Genomic DNA, 16797 nt, shown 5'->3' with positions numbered 1-16797 from the left:
GTCACGCTGGCCTTGAGACCAATACAGGTATGTAACCACAAGGTGTCGCTAGACATGTGATTTCAGTCTACTTACAAAGCTTCAAGATAAGGCCTGAGTTATTACGGACCAGAAATGGGACCAGCTCCTACTCAGCCTCAGAGTTGTGAAGAAATGCCTTAAATTCTATTGGATTCTTGTTAAATAATAAGGGTCGAGTTGAGTTAGTTTTCATAGCGTATAGGCGCGCTGAAGGACTGACGTCATCAGTGTGCGCGGTGGGTGTTTTCGGTTGGAGGTGGGGTGGCAGATGCATCTTCCGAACTGTCATCTGCTGTTTACGTACGGGCTGAACTTTTACTCAAACTGGTATGGCACATAATACTTTACGTTTTCTATATAGGTTACCATTGTTTTATCGCTCAACATTGGTTTTAAAAGTGCCCTTGCAGCTCTTTCTTGGGTTAGCCACAGCTAGCACAACCTAGCTTGCTATCTTTCGTTGGCAAACAAAATTGCAGGCTTTTGTCTCATGGTCTCCTGTCTCAACCTTCTCCTCACGTTAACTATGTCCCTTACAATGGTGGTTTCGGGTAGATCTAGTTCACTTAGTATCAGAAAACAGTGTAAATAGATCCACTGTTCAGGAATCTCGGCGGTGTTTCCCCCATAATGCTGAAAAACAAAAACTGCTTACTAAACGCTTTGTGATCCAGTAATCCCTTGTCAATAACGAGGTTGTGTGTACCATTGTGTCATTGTGCCATGTCCAGTGTTGTTAGTGCAAGGCTATAATTAGTTAATATGGGTGTTTTGTATGTCACCAGTCAGATCGATTGGTAGCTGAAGAGCAGCTGTTGGAATGCCAAAGAAGTTCCAGGGTGAGAACTCCAAGGCAGTCACAGCCAGAGCCCGCAAGGCAGAGGCCAAGGCAGTGGCAGATGCCCGCAAGAAACAGCAGGAAGAAGATGCCCTGTGGGAGGAAACTGACAAGCATGTCCTCAAAAAAGAGCAGAGAAAGGTGGGAAAGGCCTCCTTTTTCTCGTATGGCGCCGTGCACACTTCTGGATTTGGCTTCAAGATATGTGGTTTTCTCTTTTTTTGTGCATGCAGACCAAGCCGACTGAACCCATGTTAGGGATATTAATTTGACTGTCAGTGTGATCTGTTAAGGAATTGGTTTGCATCTGTTCAAATATTGTTTTCAGCGACCGCATTATCTGAAGAGTTGCTGCTGGTTGAGGTGAACCATGGTGAAGCAATGGCTCATAAAATGTACCAATTTAAAACCAGAAATATTTAGCATCCTCTAAATCCTGTCAGTCTCGGTCCACTGCCAGAAACGTAGGTGTCCTTTTGTTCAGCACTTCTCAAGAGTCCCTCTGACAACAGTGAGGTTCCTCACAGGTTCTAACAGGTTCCTTAAGTGAGTTGATCTCTCCTTATAAACCAGCCTGAGATTCAGATTAGGCCCTTCTGATTGCTCCTAAATTGAAATTCAAGGCTAAAGGTGAGAGCCTGTTTGAAAAAAACTACCATTAAGGATAAAGCTGGCTAAATTAAAGAATTCTTTTGATAATAACTGCAAGGACATGATGATTGGTACTCCTGAAAGTCTGATGCCATGCCTTTTGCCATTGAAGGGGGACAAAGAGAAGAAGAGGCTTGAGCTTCTGGAGAGAAAGAAGGAAAACCAACGACTTCTAGATGAGGAGAGCGCTAGGATCAGAGGCAAATCTCAGAAGGAGCTGGCATGTGCTGGTAAAGTAACTCGTGCCCAGATTGAGGAGGCGCTTCAGGCAGAGCAGCTGCAGCAGGAGCAGCTGGAGATAAAGCCTAAAGGTCAGTCTGTACCAGACAGTTTGGCTGTAAAGCACCACCGTAGCCTGGTCAAATAAAGATTTATTCCCACAGAAATGAGCCACCTGGAGATTCCACTGGAAGAGAACATAAACAGAATTGTTCCTGATGAAGGAACCGTGGAGGCGAGAACAATAGAAGACGCCATCGCTGCTCTCAGGTACTGCGTGTTTTATCATTTTTCCACTTACTGGGAACGTCTCATCATCATGAACTCCGCCTGTCTCCAGCACGGGGCCTGAGGACCAGGACCACCACCCTGAACGAAGGATGAAGGCAGCGTTTGCCGCCTATGAGGAGGCCAACATGCCTCTCCTGAAGAAAGAGAACCCCAACATGAGATTGTCACAGCTGAAGCAGCAGCTGAAGAAGGAGTGGATGAAGGCGCCGGAGAATCCTCTCAACCAACGCTTTACCGCTTACAACGCAAAGTGAAAAACATCCTGCAACTTCCTGGATCCTGGCTTTGAAAATGTGAACTCAATTTAAGTTCCACTGATGAGAAATCACCCCCGCAGTGGCAGGTCAAAGGTCACGACTCCTCTTTGTGCCTGTGCGCCATTTCTCTGACAAAGCTGTCTAGCACCTCAACTTCATGATTTTTGGTACTCTCGGGAAGGTGACAAGACCAATTTTGTGAAAGTAACTTATTAAGGTTTGCAACTGGATCGTCATCTTCGTTTTAGCGGTTGATTAAGCTAAATGCTGCGGCTGGTGTGTAGCGCTGACTCTGAGGGGAAGGGACTAATTTCACACCTCTCACTCACAAAGATGCTAGGATTTCAGGTCCAGACCTCAAAATCACTCCCCCTTATGTTCAATTTATAATCACTCAAAATAACTTTTTTATGGTTACTTATGTAATCAACAAGATGTGAAATAATAAAATGGACATTCAACATCAAAGTTGCTGTTGGTTAATATGCATCAGAAATGCACAAAGTCCATATAAATGTGTCTAATCAGAAGCTCCTATGCTAATGTCACACACATCTTAACCTGGATATCAGCTGAAAAGCCATTCCTACCATTCATAGACTTAAACATTTGGTTTGTTATAATCTCTAAGAAAAAACAGCATCTAACATCAGAATTTAAAAATATTTAAATCACTAAATGTGTTTACATCAAACAGTAGAATAGAAATACCACGTGGCTGTTAAGACTGAAGCCAAATAAAGTTTCCATATGATTTTAACTTAAATGTTTGGGGCATCTGGTGGCCATACTGTGTATTGCAGGATCTCTTCTTAAGAGTATACATTTGTAACCTTTTTGGTTTATGCTGAGCTGATGAATAAACAAGGTGAAGTAATATTTTAGCACTCATGCAGGGGTCTTTGATCCTAAAGCAGCATGTTATGCAACCTTGTATTACAACTGGTTATATAAGAGGTGTAGGTGACAAAATGACTTGCTTGGCAGAGGTCTTCACTCTTTTCTAGTTAAATAATTAAAACAGGATGATTACATTAAAAAAAACATTCGCTTTCACGCACCACTTAACTTGTGCACAATCAATTTTAGCCATTTAGCCGGTAATTGACCAATGCGTACAAATAAATATATCCATTAGTCCCATTAAAATAGCAAATATTTCAAAGATAAAGCAATATGGAATTTCCTTTGTCATAAGGTTACAATAAAATTTAGCTGGCGTCAAAGTTTGAAAATTATGGGGAAAATGCCATAAAATTGCAAAAATACTCTTATTTTGGCTTCAGTTCTGTGCTCTGACTCATTTTGTTGCTCTAAATCTGATTCCCATTCATAGCAATCATTGTACGCACTCAGTGTGTGTTTACATTTTTAAAAGCAGGGCTCTTGATTAATAAAAACCTAATACATTTCAGACAGGATGGACTTCTAACATAGGTAACCGATGAATCCCCCTTTCAGTGTACTTGTTTTTGTTCTTGTTGCTTCAGTTCTTTCATGACCTGATTTAAAACCGGCCTTCTTTTGTCCATTGCGGACGAGATGAGAGCCTGTGCGACGGCCTTTGAAAAGCATCGATGGCAACTTCAAATGACCTTTGATTCTCCCTAAGAACCAATCAGCCTCCTCTCACTGTTCCTGTTGTTTAAACCTGTGGGTGTGATGTTACCGCTGCGGGTTTATCAGCGTCCGACCTGTTGCTGGACCCTCCCACACTGCATCCATTTGCATGGCAACCCTGCAGCCAGCTGCTGCCGCCCTCCTTCTTTCTTAGCTTTGAATTCTAATCATTACTTTCAAAGGAGAGCGCCTCCAGAGCGGCTTTTATTCAGTGTTTGTCCTGGGAGACACCACATCCAACACCCACTTCTGTCTTTCAATTCTGGAGACAAACGTCCTGTGACACAGAGGTAAGAATACCCAGACTTTAAAAAATGTGTTTAGTGTTTTTAAAAAGGTAATAAAATATATATCTATATCAATTATATTGTTTTGTGGATCGCGCCAGTTGTTGGTTCTGTTTGCTACACAAAAACAAAAAAACAGCACTATTATTAAAAGTAGGATAAGCAGTGATGTATTTCAAGTCATTTCAGAGTCTCCTGTGTTTCAGCGTGTGTGTGCATGTGTGTGTGTGTGTGTGTGCATGCGTGTGTGCCCACCCTCGCACATGTGACACATCTGTTCCTGACAACAAACTAACAAGATCGGTTTCTTTGCTCCATCCTCCTCAGCCCTGCAGCCCAGTCATGCGTGTGATTCTGGTTAAGCCCACCAATGCCACCCGGCGTCTGGACTCCACAGGTGAGGTCGTGAACGACGGAGACCGCGAGCGTCTCACCTCGAGGGCCACGCCGCCACCGCCGCCAAAACCGTCTGAGGGTGAGTGCAGACAGCGTCTGGACGCTGCTGCTGAGGCGCCTCTTCCCTCAGAGGGGTCGAGCCTGTGCTGCGGGTTTCCTCCGCTCAAAGCGAAGTCGAACGGAATCTGTCCAACGGGGGCTTCAGACGGGACGCCTCCGCCAAAAAGCCGAAACCTAACCTTGTCGGAGCTGAGCGACCACGACTGGCTGCTGCTTCACAGTCAGGTCGGCGGCGGAGGAGAGGGTTCATCTTCGTGCCAGAGCTCGGGCAGTTGTGTGGGGCAACTGAACAGCCACGAGGGATGTGTCTGTTCCTGTCCCCGCAGCCACCAACAGCCCGAGGCTTCTAGTTTGCATTCTAAACGGGACTCAGTCCGAGATCGGCTCTCCAATCTTACAGGGAGAAGAAGCCTTTTGTCTTCGCCGTATGCCCAAGGTTCTCCTCAAAGCAGCCGAATCTCTACCAGCCACAAAGTGTTGGTGCAGGAGCCTTCAGCAAACTACCCCTGTGAAAATCTGCTGCAGCCGTGCAACCTTTACAAACTTAAAGAAAGTGGTCACGGCACTCTATTCAACATACCCCTGGACTCCACCGACCCAACACAGAAGCCCCGAGGAGACCCTCTGCCCATTGCTCCAGCCGATTTCAACTGGACAGAACTGTTTGGTACCGAGCCGATACTGGTTCAGCAGAGACAAGACTCCCACGACCCGCTGTGCAAGGCCTCGAAAGATCCCTCCATCGTCCACAACTGCTGTCACCTCCCACACAACCCGCTGCCCCCCACCACCCAGAGGAAGCCATCTCCTCCAGCCAGCGTCAGGAGTGTCCAGTCTTTATCCAGCAGCCTGTACAGCTCACTCCAAAACCAGGACTTACTGGAGGAGATAAAACGACAGTGCAAGGTCAGCAGAGTATCAGAGCATGATGTGATCTGTGTATGTTTCTAGACGTCTCTGCCTCCCTATACGTCAACATCCAATGTCTGACTTTTCAGAGAAACTCCCACCCCTTCAGTGGATCAGAGCTTTCTCTTCTCAAGAACACCCCCGCAGCTTCGGACATCCTGGAATCTGGAGCCAACGGGGACGCCGTACGTACGCTCTCTCGCTCCACTCTCTCAGACGTGGGCTCTGGCCAGCACCCACTTCAGCTCCTCCACAGCGCCATCCTGGAAGACGCCTTTTCCAAAGTCATCAGGGAGGATTCCAAGGCCAACAGTGAGAACGCCACCGGGGAGGAAGGCAGTGCAAAGCAGAAGAAGACCAAGGATATCGGCTACCGGCTGGGCCAGAGGAAGGCTCTCTTTGGGAAGCGCAAACTCTTGAGCGACTACGCGTTGGTCTGTGGGATGTTTGGGATTTTGGTCATGGTGATTGAGACGGAGCTGTCGAGAGTGTTTTATAGCAAGGTGAGGTCCTCTTTATTATATAGTTTTTAAAAACTTCCCATCAGGTTGTCATGTTGTCTTCATGTTCCTCAGGAATCTATATATTCACACGTGCTGAAGGGCATGATCAGCACCTCCACGGCTGTTCTCTTGGTTCTCATTGTGATGTACCATGCAAGAGAAATTCAGGTATGTGGATGAAGGATCAAGTTCACACACACTTTTGTTTTAGAAACAGTGTACTCATAAAATAACCTTGTTTATTATGAGTATCAGTGCCTCTCCATGAAGGCCTTTCTCTCGCCTTTCTTCTAGCTCTTCATGGTGGACAACGGTGCAGACGATTGGAGGATAGCTATGACCTTTGAGAGGATTCTCTTTGTCCTCCTGGAGCTCCTCGTCTGTGCCATCCACCCTGTCCCGGGCCAGAGCGTCTTCAGCTGGACCACTCGTCTGGCCCGCAGCTACACGGCGGCCGCTGCCGACGCCGACGTGGACGTCCTCCTCTCCGTGCCGATGTTCCTGCGCCTCTACCTGATCGGCCGGGTGATGCTGCTCCACAGCAAGCTCTTCACCGACGCTTCTTCCCGCAGCATCGGGGCGCTCAACAAAATCAGCTTTGACACCCGCTTCGTGATGAAGACGCTGATGACCATCTGCCCCGGTACGGTTCTGCTGGTCTTCAGCGTGTCCTGCTGGATCATCGCAGCGTGGACCGTGCGCGTCTGTGAGAGGTATCAGCTGAAAAAGCACACTCACTCCACTCAATTAACCGAGGATTTATTTATTTGATCTATTCTAATACACCTTTAGGGACAACGTTTATTTAGGATCATAATTTTGGATTTGAAATTGTTTTAGTTTCATCAATTTTGTAGTTTATTCAGTGATTATTCGTTGATTAGGGTGGTTGCACAAGTATGCAATTAACCTGTGTAAATTTACCCACCTCATTCACTTCAAATTGAAACATGTTCCGAGTCCTTGTCACGACTGTGCAGGTACCACAATGCGCACGAGGTGACCAGTACTTTCCTCGGGGCCATGTGGCTGATCTCCATCACCTTCTTGTCCATCGGCTACGGTGACATGGTCCCTCACACCTACTGTGGGAAGGGAGTTTGTCTGCTGACAGGAATCATGGTGAGACTCCAGAACGACACGGTGGAAGTCACCCAGACTTATGTAAATTCCATCATCAATGTTTTAATGAAGGTTAAATTTCAGAGTGCACATAAACGCGGCCATTTGTCTGATCATCATGTCGGAACAGTTTTAGTGCCGTAAATGGCGCTCTGCTCTTTAGGGGGCGGGCTGCACAGCGCTGGTGGTCGCAGTGGTTGCAAGGAAGTCTGAGCTCACCAGAGCCGAGAAGCACGTGCACAACTTCATGATGGACACTCAGCTCTACAAAAAGGTCTCAGCATTTCAAATCTACTGGTAGTTAGAAAGTATCCTAACCAAATAGCATCAGTTCTGGTCCGACTTCTTGCATTACAAACATTCCTCTTTAGATCAAAAACACAGCAGCAAATGTTTTAAGGGAGACTTGGCTCATCTACAAAAACACCAAGCTGGTCAAGAAGGTGGACCGGGCCAAAATACGACACCATCAGCGCAAATTCCTTCAGTCCATCCACCAGTAGGTCTCCAGTCTGTACACTGTAACCAGTGAGTGGTCAGTTTGTAATATACATGATGTCCAATCAACATTTCTAGACTTCGGGCTCTGAAAATGGAGCAGAGGAAATTGACTGATCAGGCCAACACAGTTGCCGACCTGGCCAAGGTTCGTACGGTGACATTTAAATTCCTCTGATGTTCGGGAATCCGTTGAAACAAGTCTGTTAGTCATCGTGGCATTTGATTGTTTCATATTCACTGTACAGAATAATTTATTTTTGCAGTTTCTATTATATCTGCATATAGAAAACAAACCAAAACAAGACACAAATGGGCCAATGAATAAAATATGAATTGAGCAGCTTAATGGCTGCACACACACACACACACACACACACACACGGGCTTTTAAATAGTTCACATATATACATTCTTTAAAAAACTTCACCTTTGTCTTCATTTACATTTTTATTTTAGAAATCCACAAGTTGTTGTCATTTTTACGTTGTTTTTTTTTTCGAAAGTAGAGGAATTCTTTCAGTGATTGTTCTAGAAAATTACACATCTCCTTCCATCTGTAACAATTTAACAGTGAGATTGTCTCCACAAGCTTATTGTACCTTCAAAGGTGCAAGTGCAAGGCAGACATTGAGTCATTTTGATGCCGGAGCACTATTTTCCACCCACGCTCACCACCTTCTAAGCAGTTGCTTCGACATCAGATGTGTGAACTGTGGTCTTACTGGTTTCCAGACGCAGAACATGATGTATGACCTGTTGACGGAGCTGCAGCACAGGCGGGAGGACCTGGACAGGAGGATCGTAGCTCTGGAGGAGAAGCTGGACTCCGTCCTTCTCTGCGTCCAGTCGCTACCTGTTGTGCTCTCTCAAGCAATAACTAAGTTACAAAGAGACTTTCTGGATGAGCTGGCCTGCAGGGTCCACTTCCTGTCATCCTCTTTGAGCCCTGAGTGTTGTTCAGTCCCTGCCAGGCAGCTCTATGCAGGACCCAGCACACCAGATACCCCATGCAGTTTATAAAACTCACCCTGCAACTTTGGTCTTTATGTGAAACCTTTCTTCGTACACACTTTGGATGCTCTGTATCAGATTTATACAGTTACACAATTCAGCCCTGACAGTCTGGGCTGCCGACTGTTACCGACCAGCCTGAATAAAAAGCTAAGTCACTGTTGGAGATTCTGAAGAAAAGGGGATTACTATTCACTCATTTCCTCAGCTCAAAGCTTATAATAGAGGAAAGGCAGGAACGTTTTCAAAGCCAGGAGTATTCAAGATGATCCAAGTAACATTTATTTAGAAATAAATTCTCACTTTCTAATGGAAGAGGATGTTTCAAACATCATAGTTTTGTTTTTTAAAGTTTGTATTTAATCTCTTTTTGAAAGTGTAAATTCTAATCTAACTTTGTAAGTTTTCCGCAGTAGCAATTTTATTTTGTTCAGACTTAATGGTAAATTAAAACATTGCCTGAAAAGTTCTTGACTTTGACTTACTTTTAACAGCATCATTCATAATAGAGTTCATGTTTTTGTTACAATTGGGTTGTAAGAGGAGTGGCACATGATCCAACAATCCACCATCAGCATTGGTTTATTTGTTTAAGTCAAAGTTTAATGTTGGCTAAAATTGCCAAGTTAGGAACACTAAATGAATGGATTCTAAAGAAAATGGACACTACTAATGAATACATACTGTTTTTGTTTGTTCTCTCTTTGTACCTAACTGAACCATTGATGGAGTTTATAAAACAGCATTTTCAGGTCAACTACGGGATCTAACAGTGTTTGACCTTTTCAACAGTATAAATGCTCTTACACCAAACACTGAAGGTCATGCGGGGTGTTGCTCTCAGAAGACTGTTTACCAAGACCCCCATTTGTTTGTCAGGATGCCGGTTACCGCGGAATCTCGCGAGAATATATGGAGGCGAGCTGCACCCACGAGAATGTCATTTCGCGCGCTGAAGCTAAGCTCCAGTCACAAACGTGATTGACAGCTCACTTAGCCAATAATCTTAACATGCTTAAATTATTTCAACCAATTACTGGCCTGACTTTTCAAAGAGGCGGGGAACGAAAGTCTTAAAGAATAACTCATTGATCGATCTCCAACAAGGCATAGTTGGTCGTGCCAGCCCTCTAAAGAAGTTATTTGGGGAAAACGTGCGTTAAATTTCTGAAACGCAAGTTTACATTTTCCTCTTTGACGAACAAACAGGTAAACGTGTTCGCGTTGCATTTGAATGACTTTCAAAGTTGTTTTCATTGATATCTTTACTCAGAAGCTAGCTTACTACGGTTGGCTAACTTGCCAAGTCCTACCTCGTTAGTGTGTAGTTAAAAAACCGCATCAGGATCTGTGGGAACTCCAATATTAATTTAAATCCTGGCTGCTTTTGGCCACCGAAGGAGCTTTCGTTGTACAAAACGTCGGTTTCTTTTACACCATAACAGAACAGTGAAAGCTTTTTGGAAAACAATGTTTTGTGGTTTCCTGTGCATTGAGGAGTGGGTGGTGAGGGTGGTTAAAGAGCGTTGTTTTCAGTTGTTTATCTATCTGGAGCAGAAGCAGGTCAGCACATGGTGACGGTTCAAATCCCTTTGGTCCAACACTGCTCTCCGCGAAAACAAAACAAACGCGCTCCAACACAGTTGGTTTTATATTTGCCACGCTCGTCTGTTTGTTGCGAGGCGCTCTTGTTTTTGCACGTGTTTGGAAATGATCATTTTCTTTTTTTTTTCTTTAAAAAAAAAAAAAAAAGCTCTTCGTTCGTCACTCATTTTGCGTGGGCGGCTGTAGTTTGTTTTCGATGGTGGTAGTGGTGTTTTGATCCGTGGTATTTAGTTTTTTTTTTTCCTGGTTGAGCTTGGAGCGTAGATGCGAAAATGGGTGACCGTGGTGCGCACTGTTGGATAAGATGATCTTTGCATTTTTTATCATCGATCAAAGGCTGTTTACAATGTAGCATTTCTGCGTGTTTTATTGTCATGGAAGGAAGGCACATTGTTAGCTAGCGCTCCCTCCTGTCCGGATGTGCTTGCTTTTTAAAAGAACTGGGAGTGGCCTGCAGCCCATTTTCCCGCACTGTATTTAAATAAGCTAGATCCCTCCCTTTGTGAGATCCTATACAAATGACAGCCAAGTTCTGACAGCAGCACAATGAACAATGCACTCATATTTCTGCCACAGTGAACAGTTGGCTCTTTAAAAATCATTTATTAGGCGGGCTCCTGCCTTCACTCATACCGAAAGTTTACTGAATGAAAATGAGACCAATACCAATCCTATACCAAGGTTTCAAAATAAATTATATCAAGATGGGGAGGTTTATTAGTGATGATATTCAACTGTCTTACTGACAGTAAAGGAAATGTTGTTATTTAAAAATAATTGCAAGTCTCCACATGTCACCCACTCCAACAAGCATAGAATTTAATGGCCTGACTTTTGTTAATAAAGTGTAGAATGTTTCAAATTAACCTGATGTTGACAATAATCAAAGGAACATGTTAATTTTATTCTTGTGTTTTGTGGTTGGTACAAATAGTTGTAGCATCTAAAAGACATTAACCATGAGAACTGGTGTATGTTCTTGGCCTGACACAGAGCAGCTGCCATGTGGATTCAAGTGCGCACAATGGATGGGAAGGAAACCCACCGGGTGGATTCTTTGTCCAAACTCACCAAAGTGGATGAATTGCGCCAAAAAATCATGGAGCTGTTTAAAGTGGAACCAGAGAGGCAGAGGCTCTTCTACCGTGGCAAGCAGGTGAACCGGCGGGGTTAAAATCTACTTTTTATTTCATAAAACGGCCCTTTTAGATCTGTAAATGCTCAGTTTAAAGTACTCCAGTCTTGTTTAGGGATGAAATATTAGTGAGAGTTGTAGCTAGAATGAATTGTCCTATTTTTTTTATTTTTTTTCCATTAGATGGAGGACGGCCATACCATTTTCGACTATAACGTGGGCCTGAATGATATTGTGCAGCTGCTTGTCAGGCAGAAAGCGCCCCCTACTGAAGAAAACAAAAACAAGGACAAAGAAGCTGAACTCTCTGATTCTGATTCGGGTTGTGGCTCCACCCAGAGTGAGTCCGACAAGAACTCGACCCACGGTGAGGTCGAAGGTCAGACTGCCGGCACGTCTGCCCAGACAAACACCCCGGAGCTGGTTGATCCTGGGTTTGGACTCTACAAGGTGGATATTTCTAAAAGTTTTTGGGATTAAATAATTGTTGTTGTCACTTCAAACTGCAGATAGAGTAATGCTTTTTTGTGAACCTGTAGAGACACAAGACATTTTTCTCTGTTCAAAGATCAATGACCTCATAGACGCACGGGACCTTAACATGGGGGCATGGTTTGAGGCCCAGATTGTGAACGTAACAAAGATGGCAAAGACCCCAAAAGAGGGCGCTGGTGAGGAAGAAGCCGAGGAAGAGATATTTTACCATGTTAAATTTGAAGAGTAAGTATTTTCTTTTTTAAAAAAAACATTTTTCTTTTTTTCTGACTGTATAAATGCACACTTGATTTATTTTGTAGCTGAACATCCTGGTTGCACAATAAGGCTACTGGCACACTAGATATGCTGTAATCACATTTCAGCTGCAAGGCAGATTAGAGTGTTTTACGTAAGACATGAATTTGAAGACATCAACCATTTAAAGCATTGATCGATTTTGACATTAGTTATTCTATTTATTACCACAGCTACCCAGAGAATGGAGTCATTCAGTTGCTCGGCAAGGATGTGCGACCCCGGGCCCGTACAGTGTATCAGTGGCATCAGCTGGAATCAGGAATGATTGTCATGGTCAACTACAATCCAGATGACCCCAAGGAGCGTGGCTACTGGTACGATGCCGAGATTCAGAGGAAGAGGGAGACGCGCACCCTGCGAGAGATCTATGCCAAAATCATCCTCGGGTTAGTATTTTAACTCGCTGTATCAAGCCGCACCGTTCCCTGTGCATTTTGGCTAAGGATGCTGCTGTTCACTTGTAGCGATGCAGGTGATTCCCTCAATGACTGTCGAATTATTTTCCTGACTGAAATCTACAAAATTGAAGAGGTTGGGTCTCTTGGAGACGTTCCAGCTGGATCTGAGAGTCCGCTAAAAAGTATGTGAAGGAATTTTTCCATAGATATGACGTGTAAACAATTGAAATCAAACATGTAACATAAGTGATGAATAAGTGTAATCTTTTGGATGATATATTTATTTATTTATTTTTTCTTCCCTTAAACAAGGCTCTAAAACTACAAGTTGTGCAGATGTTACTATTATTGACGCTTCAGGCAATTTTTCTGCATTTTTAAAATGAATTTATTCTGTTGACTGTGTTCTCTAGGATCTAATGGCCCCGAGTGCAAGGACTGTAAGGATAATCCAAATGTCACCTGTCGCTCGTGCAACTGCAAGGTTTGTGGCATCAAGCAGGATCCAGACAAACAGCTGCTGTGTGACGAGTGTGACATGGCCTATCACATCTACTGCCTGAACCCTCCGCTGACCTCCATCCCTGAAGACGAGGACTGGTCAGTGGGGCAAAACACATTTCGTTTATCAGTTGGTTCGTGTTTGTCTTCACTCTGTTTATAGCGTGCCTGTCGCATATTCTCAGGTATTGTCCGGGCTGTCGCAATGACTCCAGCGAGGTTGTGCTGGCTGGAGAGAAACTGAGAGAAAGCAAGAAGAAATCTAAGATGGCTTCGGCTAGCTCCTCCAGCCAGAGGGACTGGGGCAAGGTGAGTCTTGAAGCATATATTTAGTCACCATTCTGATTGAGCTATATTATAGGTAATTATGGATGAAAATGACGTGCGTCTTCCACTTTAGGGAATGGCCTGTGTTGGTAGAACCAAGGAGTGCACCATTGTTCCCTCCAATCACTACGGCCCCATCCCAGGCGTTCCTGTTGGCTCCCAATGGAAGTTCAGGGTTCAGGTTAGTCATGCAGATGTGATTTAAAAAAAAACAAAAAACTTGTGACCCTCTTTTTGGCAATAAGATCTTTAAAAAAAAAAAATTATTGTGGTTCTAAAGGTCAGTGAATCCGGTGTCCACCGTCCGCATGTAGCTGGTATTCATGGGAGGAGTAATGATGGTTCCTATTCTCTGGTCCTGGCTGGAGGCTATGAGGATGATGTGGTGGGTGTTGTGCCAAATCCTTCTCCTTGGAAGTCAGTCATTTTTTCTTTTGTTTCTTATGACATTTATACTAATTGTGTTTCTAGGATGATGGTAATGAATTCACTTACACTGGTTCGGGGGGCCGAGATCTTTCTGGCAACAAAAGGACAGCCGAGCAGTCATGTGATCAAACACTTACTCACATGAATCGGTATGGTGTCACAGTCCTTTGAATGAAGTGAAACTTTACCTTTACTCAGGGCGACATTCACTAATGTGTAAATGCTGTTTTTTTATAGCGCCCTGGCTCTTAACTGTAATGTTCCTGTCAATGACAAAGTTGGAGCAGAAGCAAAGAACTGGAAGGATGGCAAACCCGTCCGGGTTGTGCGCAGCTGCAAAGGTCGGAAGCACAGTAAATACGCTCCCGAGGAAGGAAATCGATACGACGGAATCTACAAGGTAAGAGGGGAAGGCTGAACTGTTACACTGATCCCTTAAAGGTCGATGAGATGTGTTTAAAGTTAAATACCTTATCTCTGCTTTCCTCAAGGTGGTGAAGTACTGGCCTGAGAAAGGGAAGTCTGGCTTCTTGGTCTGGAGGTATCTGCTGAAACGAGATGACGATGAACCGGCACCGTGGACCAGAGATGGCAAAGAACGCATCAAGAAGCTGGGCCTAATCATGCAGGTAAGGCTGACGGGGCTACTTTATCCAAATCAGCGTCCCCTGTAGCATCTTTTTACAGGCCGTTGCAGCTTTTGGAGCCAAACTAAAAGTCTATGTGGTAGTTTGTGGTATTAAAATAAAATGCCAGTATTGATTTGAGCCTGGCTTTGTTACAGTATCCTGCCGGTTATCAAAAAGAAAAGGAGAACAAAAACGAAGTCGAAGTGGAGGAAGGAACCCCCAGTAAAGCAAAGAGGAAGAGAAAATCTCAAGGTAATGATGAGTGGAGTACTTTCTTGTCCTCACCTTAGTTATGATTTGTGTAAACTGTGTGGTAGCCAATGTTAGACTTTCAAAGATGAGTCAAGAACTTAGCATTACATGGAATGTTTCCACATTTAATTCTGTTTTTGTTAGTAAAGTTACATTTCTTTTACAGAATCATCCAAGAGTTCACCAGCCAAAACTCCTAAGAAAGTAAAAGTGGAAGAGTACAAACTTACCAGGGAACAGAAGGCGCTGATAAAGAACGACACGGCAAACAAAAAAGTGTGGGACGAAGCCATGCAGTCACTGTCACTGGGACCGGTGAGGATGGCGACTTACCTTCACATCCGTGTGGCCTTCACAAATGTCCTAACACGCTTTGCTTTTGTTTCTCCAGAAATTCTTGAGCAAAGTTGAAGAAGTTTTCCTCTGCATTTGCTGTCAAGAAGTGGTCGATCAGCCCATCACCACAGAGTGCCAACACAATGTCTGCAGGGTGAGAAACCATCCACTTGGTGTTTACGCACAATCAGCGGAGTACATGCTGATGACGCTGTTTCATTACTTAAACTCCAGGAATGCCTTCAGAGGTCCTTCAAAGCGGAGGTATACACCTGCCCTGCGTGCCGGCATGATCTGGGCAAAAACTACTCCATGGCTGTCAACAAATCCCTGCAAGACATCCTAAATCAGCTGTTCCCAGGATACAACAACGGGCGATGATCGTGGGTCCTGTCTGCAAAGGTCATGTGGATGCCTGACGTAAACTGTAAGGGGAATTTCAGTAGAGGCAATAAAGAATCAGTTTCTCTTAATATATTTTTTATGATTTTAAAAACTACAATTTTGAGGACTCGGTGCTACCACTTTTACATGAGATCTGCCATAATGTGTAGTTAATGTTAAATGGAAAGTTGACGTTGTATCTAAACCATTATTCCGGTAAATTTCGCCAGTGTTTCGTTTTGTTCCATTAACTTCTACTAATGTTTTTGAAAAAGTAAAATGCATTTTACTTTTGATTTAAATCCCTCCATGTTTAGCACTCCCCAATTTACAATTAACTTGTGGCTTTTGTTGCCCCGCCAATTATTTTCTCAACTTGTACACGTTCATTCAAACTGAGTTGGCAAACTGTTATCAGCTTTCTAATTTGCACTGACATGAAACCAAATTGTAGATGATGCTTAACAGACCATCTTTATTCTAAATCGCTAAAAGTGTCTTTGGGAGAAGTGTCGTCGAACATGATTGCCTTCTTTTTTTGGCTGTTTCCATTAATACCGTTAATGCCTTTTGTCAGAAATGGTTTGTGAGTTACAAATTTGCTATGTGGAAAGATAAATATAAGAGGCTCTTGAAGCCATTTTACCTTATAGATGTCATAAAACCCCAGTGGGAACAATCTCCAGGCCTTAACCAAATCTAATATCTTTGTATTCTCTGTTAAGAATTAAAACTTGTAATTAACATGATTCCGTTTTTCCCTTACTGCCATTTGAAAAACACGTTTCCATCTTTTGTTTTGACTCTTGGAAAAATGCTGGCATCTAGTTGAATTCTCAAGGATATTTCCTACTTTATGCAGAAATTTCACCTTTTTAAAATATGGTTGTTGCCTTGTCGTGACATGGTCTTCCAACAGCAGTGTGTAGAAATGCCAGCGTTGACTTCCTACAGATTAAACCTTTGCAAAGGCTGGGAAATGTATATTTTCTGAAATTGTATAATTTCCCCCCCCCCCCCCCCTTTTTTTAGCCGTTTTAGTCTTGATAGTTTCAGAATTGTTCGCACATGTATTGTGCAAAGATTTGTTAATACATTTTCAGTATTACTCAATAAAAAATGAAAAATTGTGTCATGTTTTTTATTGAAATTAACCTGACTTCATCCGCACTGGACGTTTATTGGCGGCCCATTTAAATGCCCGGTTCTGCATATTATAGTAACCATATCATGGTTCTTGCCTTCTAGCCTAAACCCCTAAAGACATTTTGGCTAAATGTGTTTTGAAGGTAATTTTGATAGGTTTGTTTTTTCTATACG

At 43.6% G+C, this 16797-nt stretch overlaps 3 protein-coding genes across 3 annotated transcripts; all 3 read left to right on the top strand.

The window, feature by feature from the left end:
• The first annotated feature begins 205 nt into the window (after nucleotides 1-205).
• Nucleotides 206-2745, top strand: ccdc124 (coiled-coil domain containing 124). Its single transcript, XM_011615024.2, has 5 exons — nucleotides 206-348; nucleotides 807-1000; nucleotides 1623-1821; nucleotides 1894-1999; nucleotides 2070-2745. The coding sequence occupies exons 2-5, from the start codon at nucleotides 842-844 to the stop codon at nucleotides 2272-2274; spliced, it is 669 nt and encodes a 222-aa protein (XP_011613326.1). The 5' UTR covers nucleotides 206-348; nucleotides 807-841; the 3' UTR covers nucleotides 2275-2745.
• Nucleotides 2746-3943: 1198 nt separating this feature from the next.
• On the top strand, nucleotides 3944-9191 carry LOC115247164 (small conductance calcium-activated potassium channel protein 3-like). Its single transcript, XM_029827800.1, has 10 exons — nucleotides 3944-4187; nucleotides 4512-5546; nucleotides 5639-6052; nucleotides 6125-6220; nucleotides 6347-6765; nucleotides 7033-7174; nucleotides 7338-7448; nucleotides 7546-7673; nucleotides 7751-7820; nucleotides 8408-9191. Exons 2-10 carry the CDS (start codon nucleotides 4527-4529, stop codon nucleotides 8693-8695), a joined length of 2688 nt encoding a protein of 895 aa, XP_029683660.1. The 5' UTR covers nucleotides 3944-4187; nucleotides 4512-4526; the 3' UTR covers nucleotides 8696-9191.
• Nucleotides 9192-9747: 556 nt separating this feature from the next.
• uhrf1 (ubiquitin-like with PHD and ring finger domains 1) lies at nucleotides 9748-16226 on the top strand. The gene is made up of 17 exons (XM_011615027.2): nucleotides 9748-9895; nucleotides 11285-11447; nucleotides 11610-11876; nucleotides 11995-12146; nucleotides 12392-12607; nucleotides 12686-12801; nucleotides 13033-13219; nucleotides 13306-13429; nucleotides 13521-13628; nucleotides 13728-13832; nucleotides 13919-14025; nucleotides 14114-14276; nucleotides 14368-14505; nucleotides 14661-14757; nucleotides 14924-15072; nucleotides 15149-15247; nucleotides 15328-16226. Exons 2-17 carry the CDS (start codon nucleotides 11295-11297, stop codon nucleotides 15472-15474), a joined length of 2328 nt encoding a protein of 775 aa, XP_011613329.1. The 5' UTR covers nucleotides 9748-9895; nucleotides 11285-11294; the 3' UTR covers nucleotides 15475-16226.
• The last annotated feature ends 571 nt before the right edge of the window (nucleotides 16227-16797 follow it).

Source organism: Takifugu rubripes, chromosome 20 (genome assembly GCF_901000725.2).
Source record: "Takifugu rubripes chromosome 20, fTakRub1.2, whole genome shotgun sequence".
In the NCBI taxonomy this organism is placed as follows: domain Eukaryota; kingdom Metazoa; phylum Chordata; class Actinopteri; order Tetraodontiformes; family Tetraodontidae; genus Takifugu; species Takifugu rubripes.
Note: the sequence above shows the minus strand (reverse complement) of the source record. Positions and strands in the feature narration are given on the sequence as shown.

Excerpts from the sequence above, each read along its gene's own strand:
- ccdc124 (XM_011615024.2), top strand. The coding sequence starts at position 842 with ATGCCAAAGAAGTTCCAGGGTGAGAACTCCAAGGCAGTCACAGCCAGA. Across the intron at positions 1,001-1,622 it reads TCAAAAAAGAGCAGAGAAAG|GGGGACAAAGAGAAGAAGAG; the intron begins GTGGGAAAGGCC and ends TTGCCATTGAAG. Across the intron at positions 1,822-1,893 it reads GCTGGAGATAAAGCCTAAAG|AAATGAGCCACCTGGAGATT; the intron begins GTCAGTCTGTAC and ends TTATTCCCACAG.
- LOC115247164 (XM_029827800.1), top strand. The coding sequence starts at position 4,527 with ATGCGTGTGATTCTGGTTAAGCCCACCAATGCCACCCGGCGTCTGGAC. Across the intron at positions 6,053-6,124 it reads CGAGAGTGTTTTATAGCAAG|GAATCTATATATTCACACGT; the intron begins GTGAGGTCCTCT and ends CATGTTCCTCAG. Across the intron at positions 7,449-7,545 it reads ACACTCAGCTCTACAAAAAG|ATCAAAAACACAGCAGCAAA; the intron begins GTCTCAGCATTT and ends ATTCCTCTTTAG.
- uhrf1 (XM_011615027.2), top strand. The coding sequence starts at position 11,295 with ATGTGGATTCAAGTGCGCACAATGGATGGGAAGGAAACCCACCGGGTG. Across the intron at positions 14,277-14,367 it reads GATACGACGGAATCTACAAG|GTGGTGAAGTACTGGCCTGA; the intron begins GTAAGAGGGGAA and ends GCTTTCCTCAAG. Across the intron at positions 14,758-14,923 it reads GAGGAAGAGAAAATCTCAAG|AATCATCCAAGAGTTCACCA; the intron begins GTAATGATGAGT and ends TTTCTTTTACAG.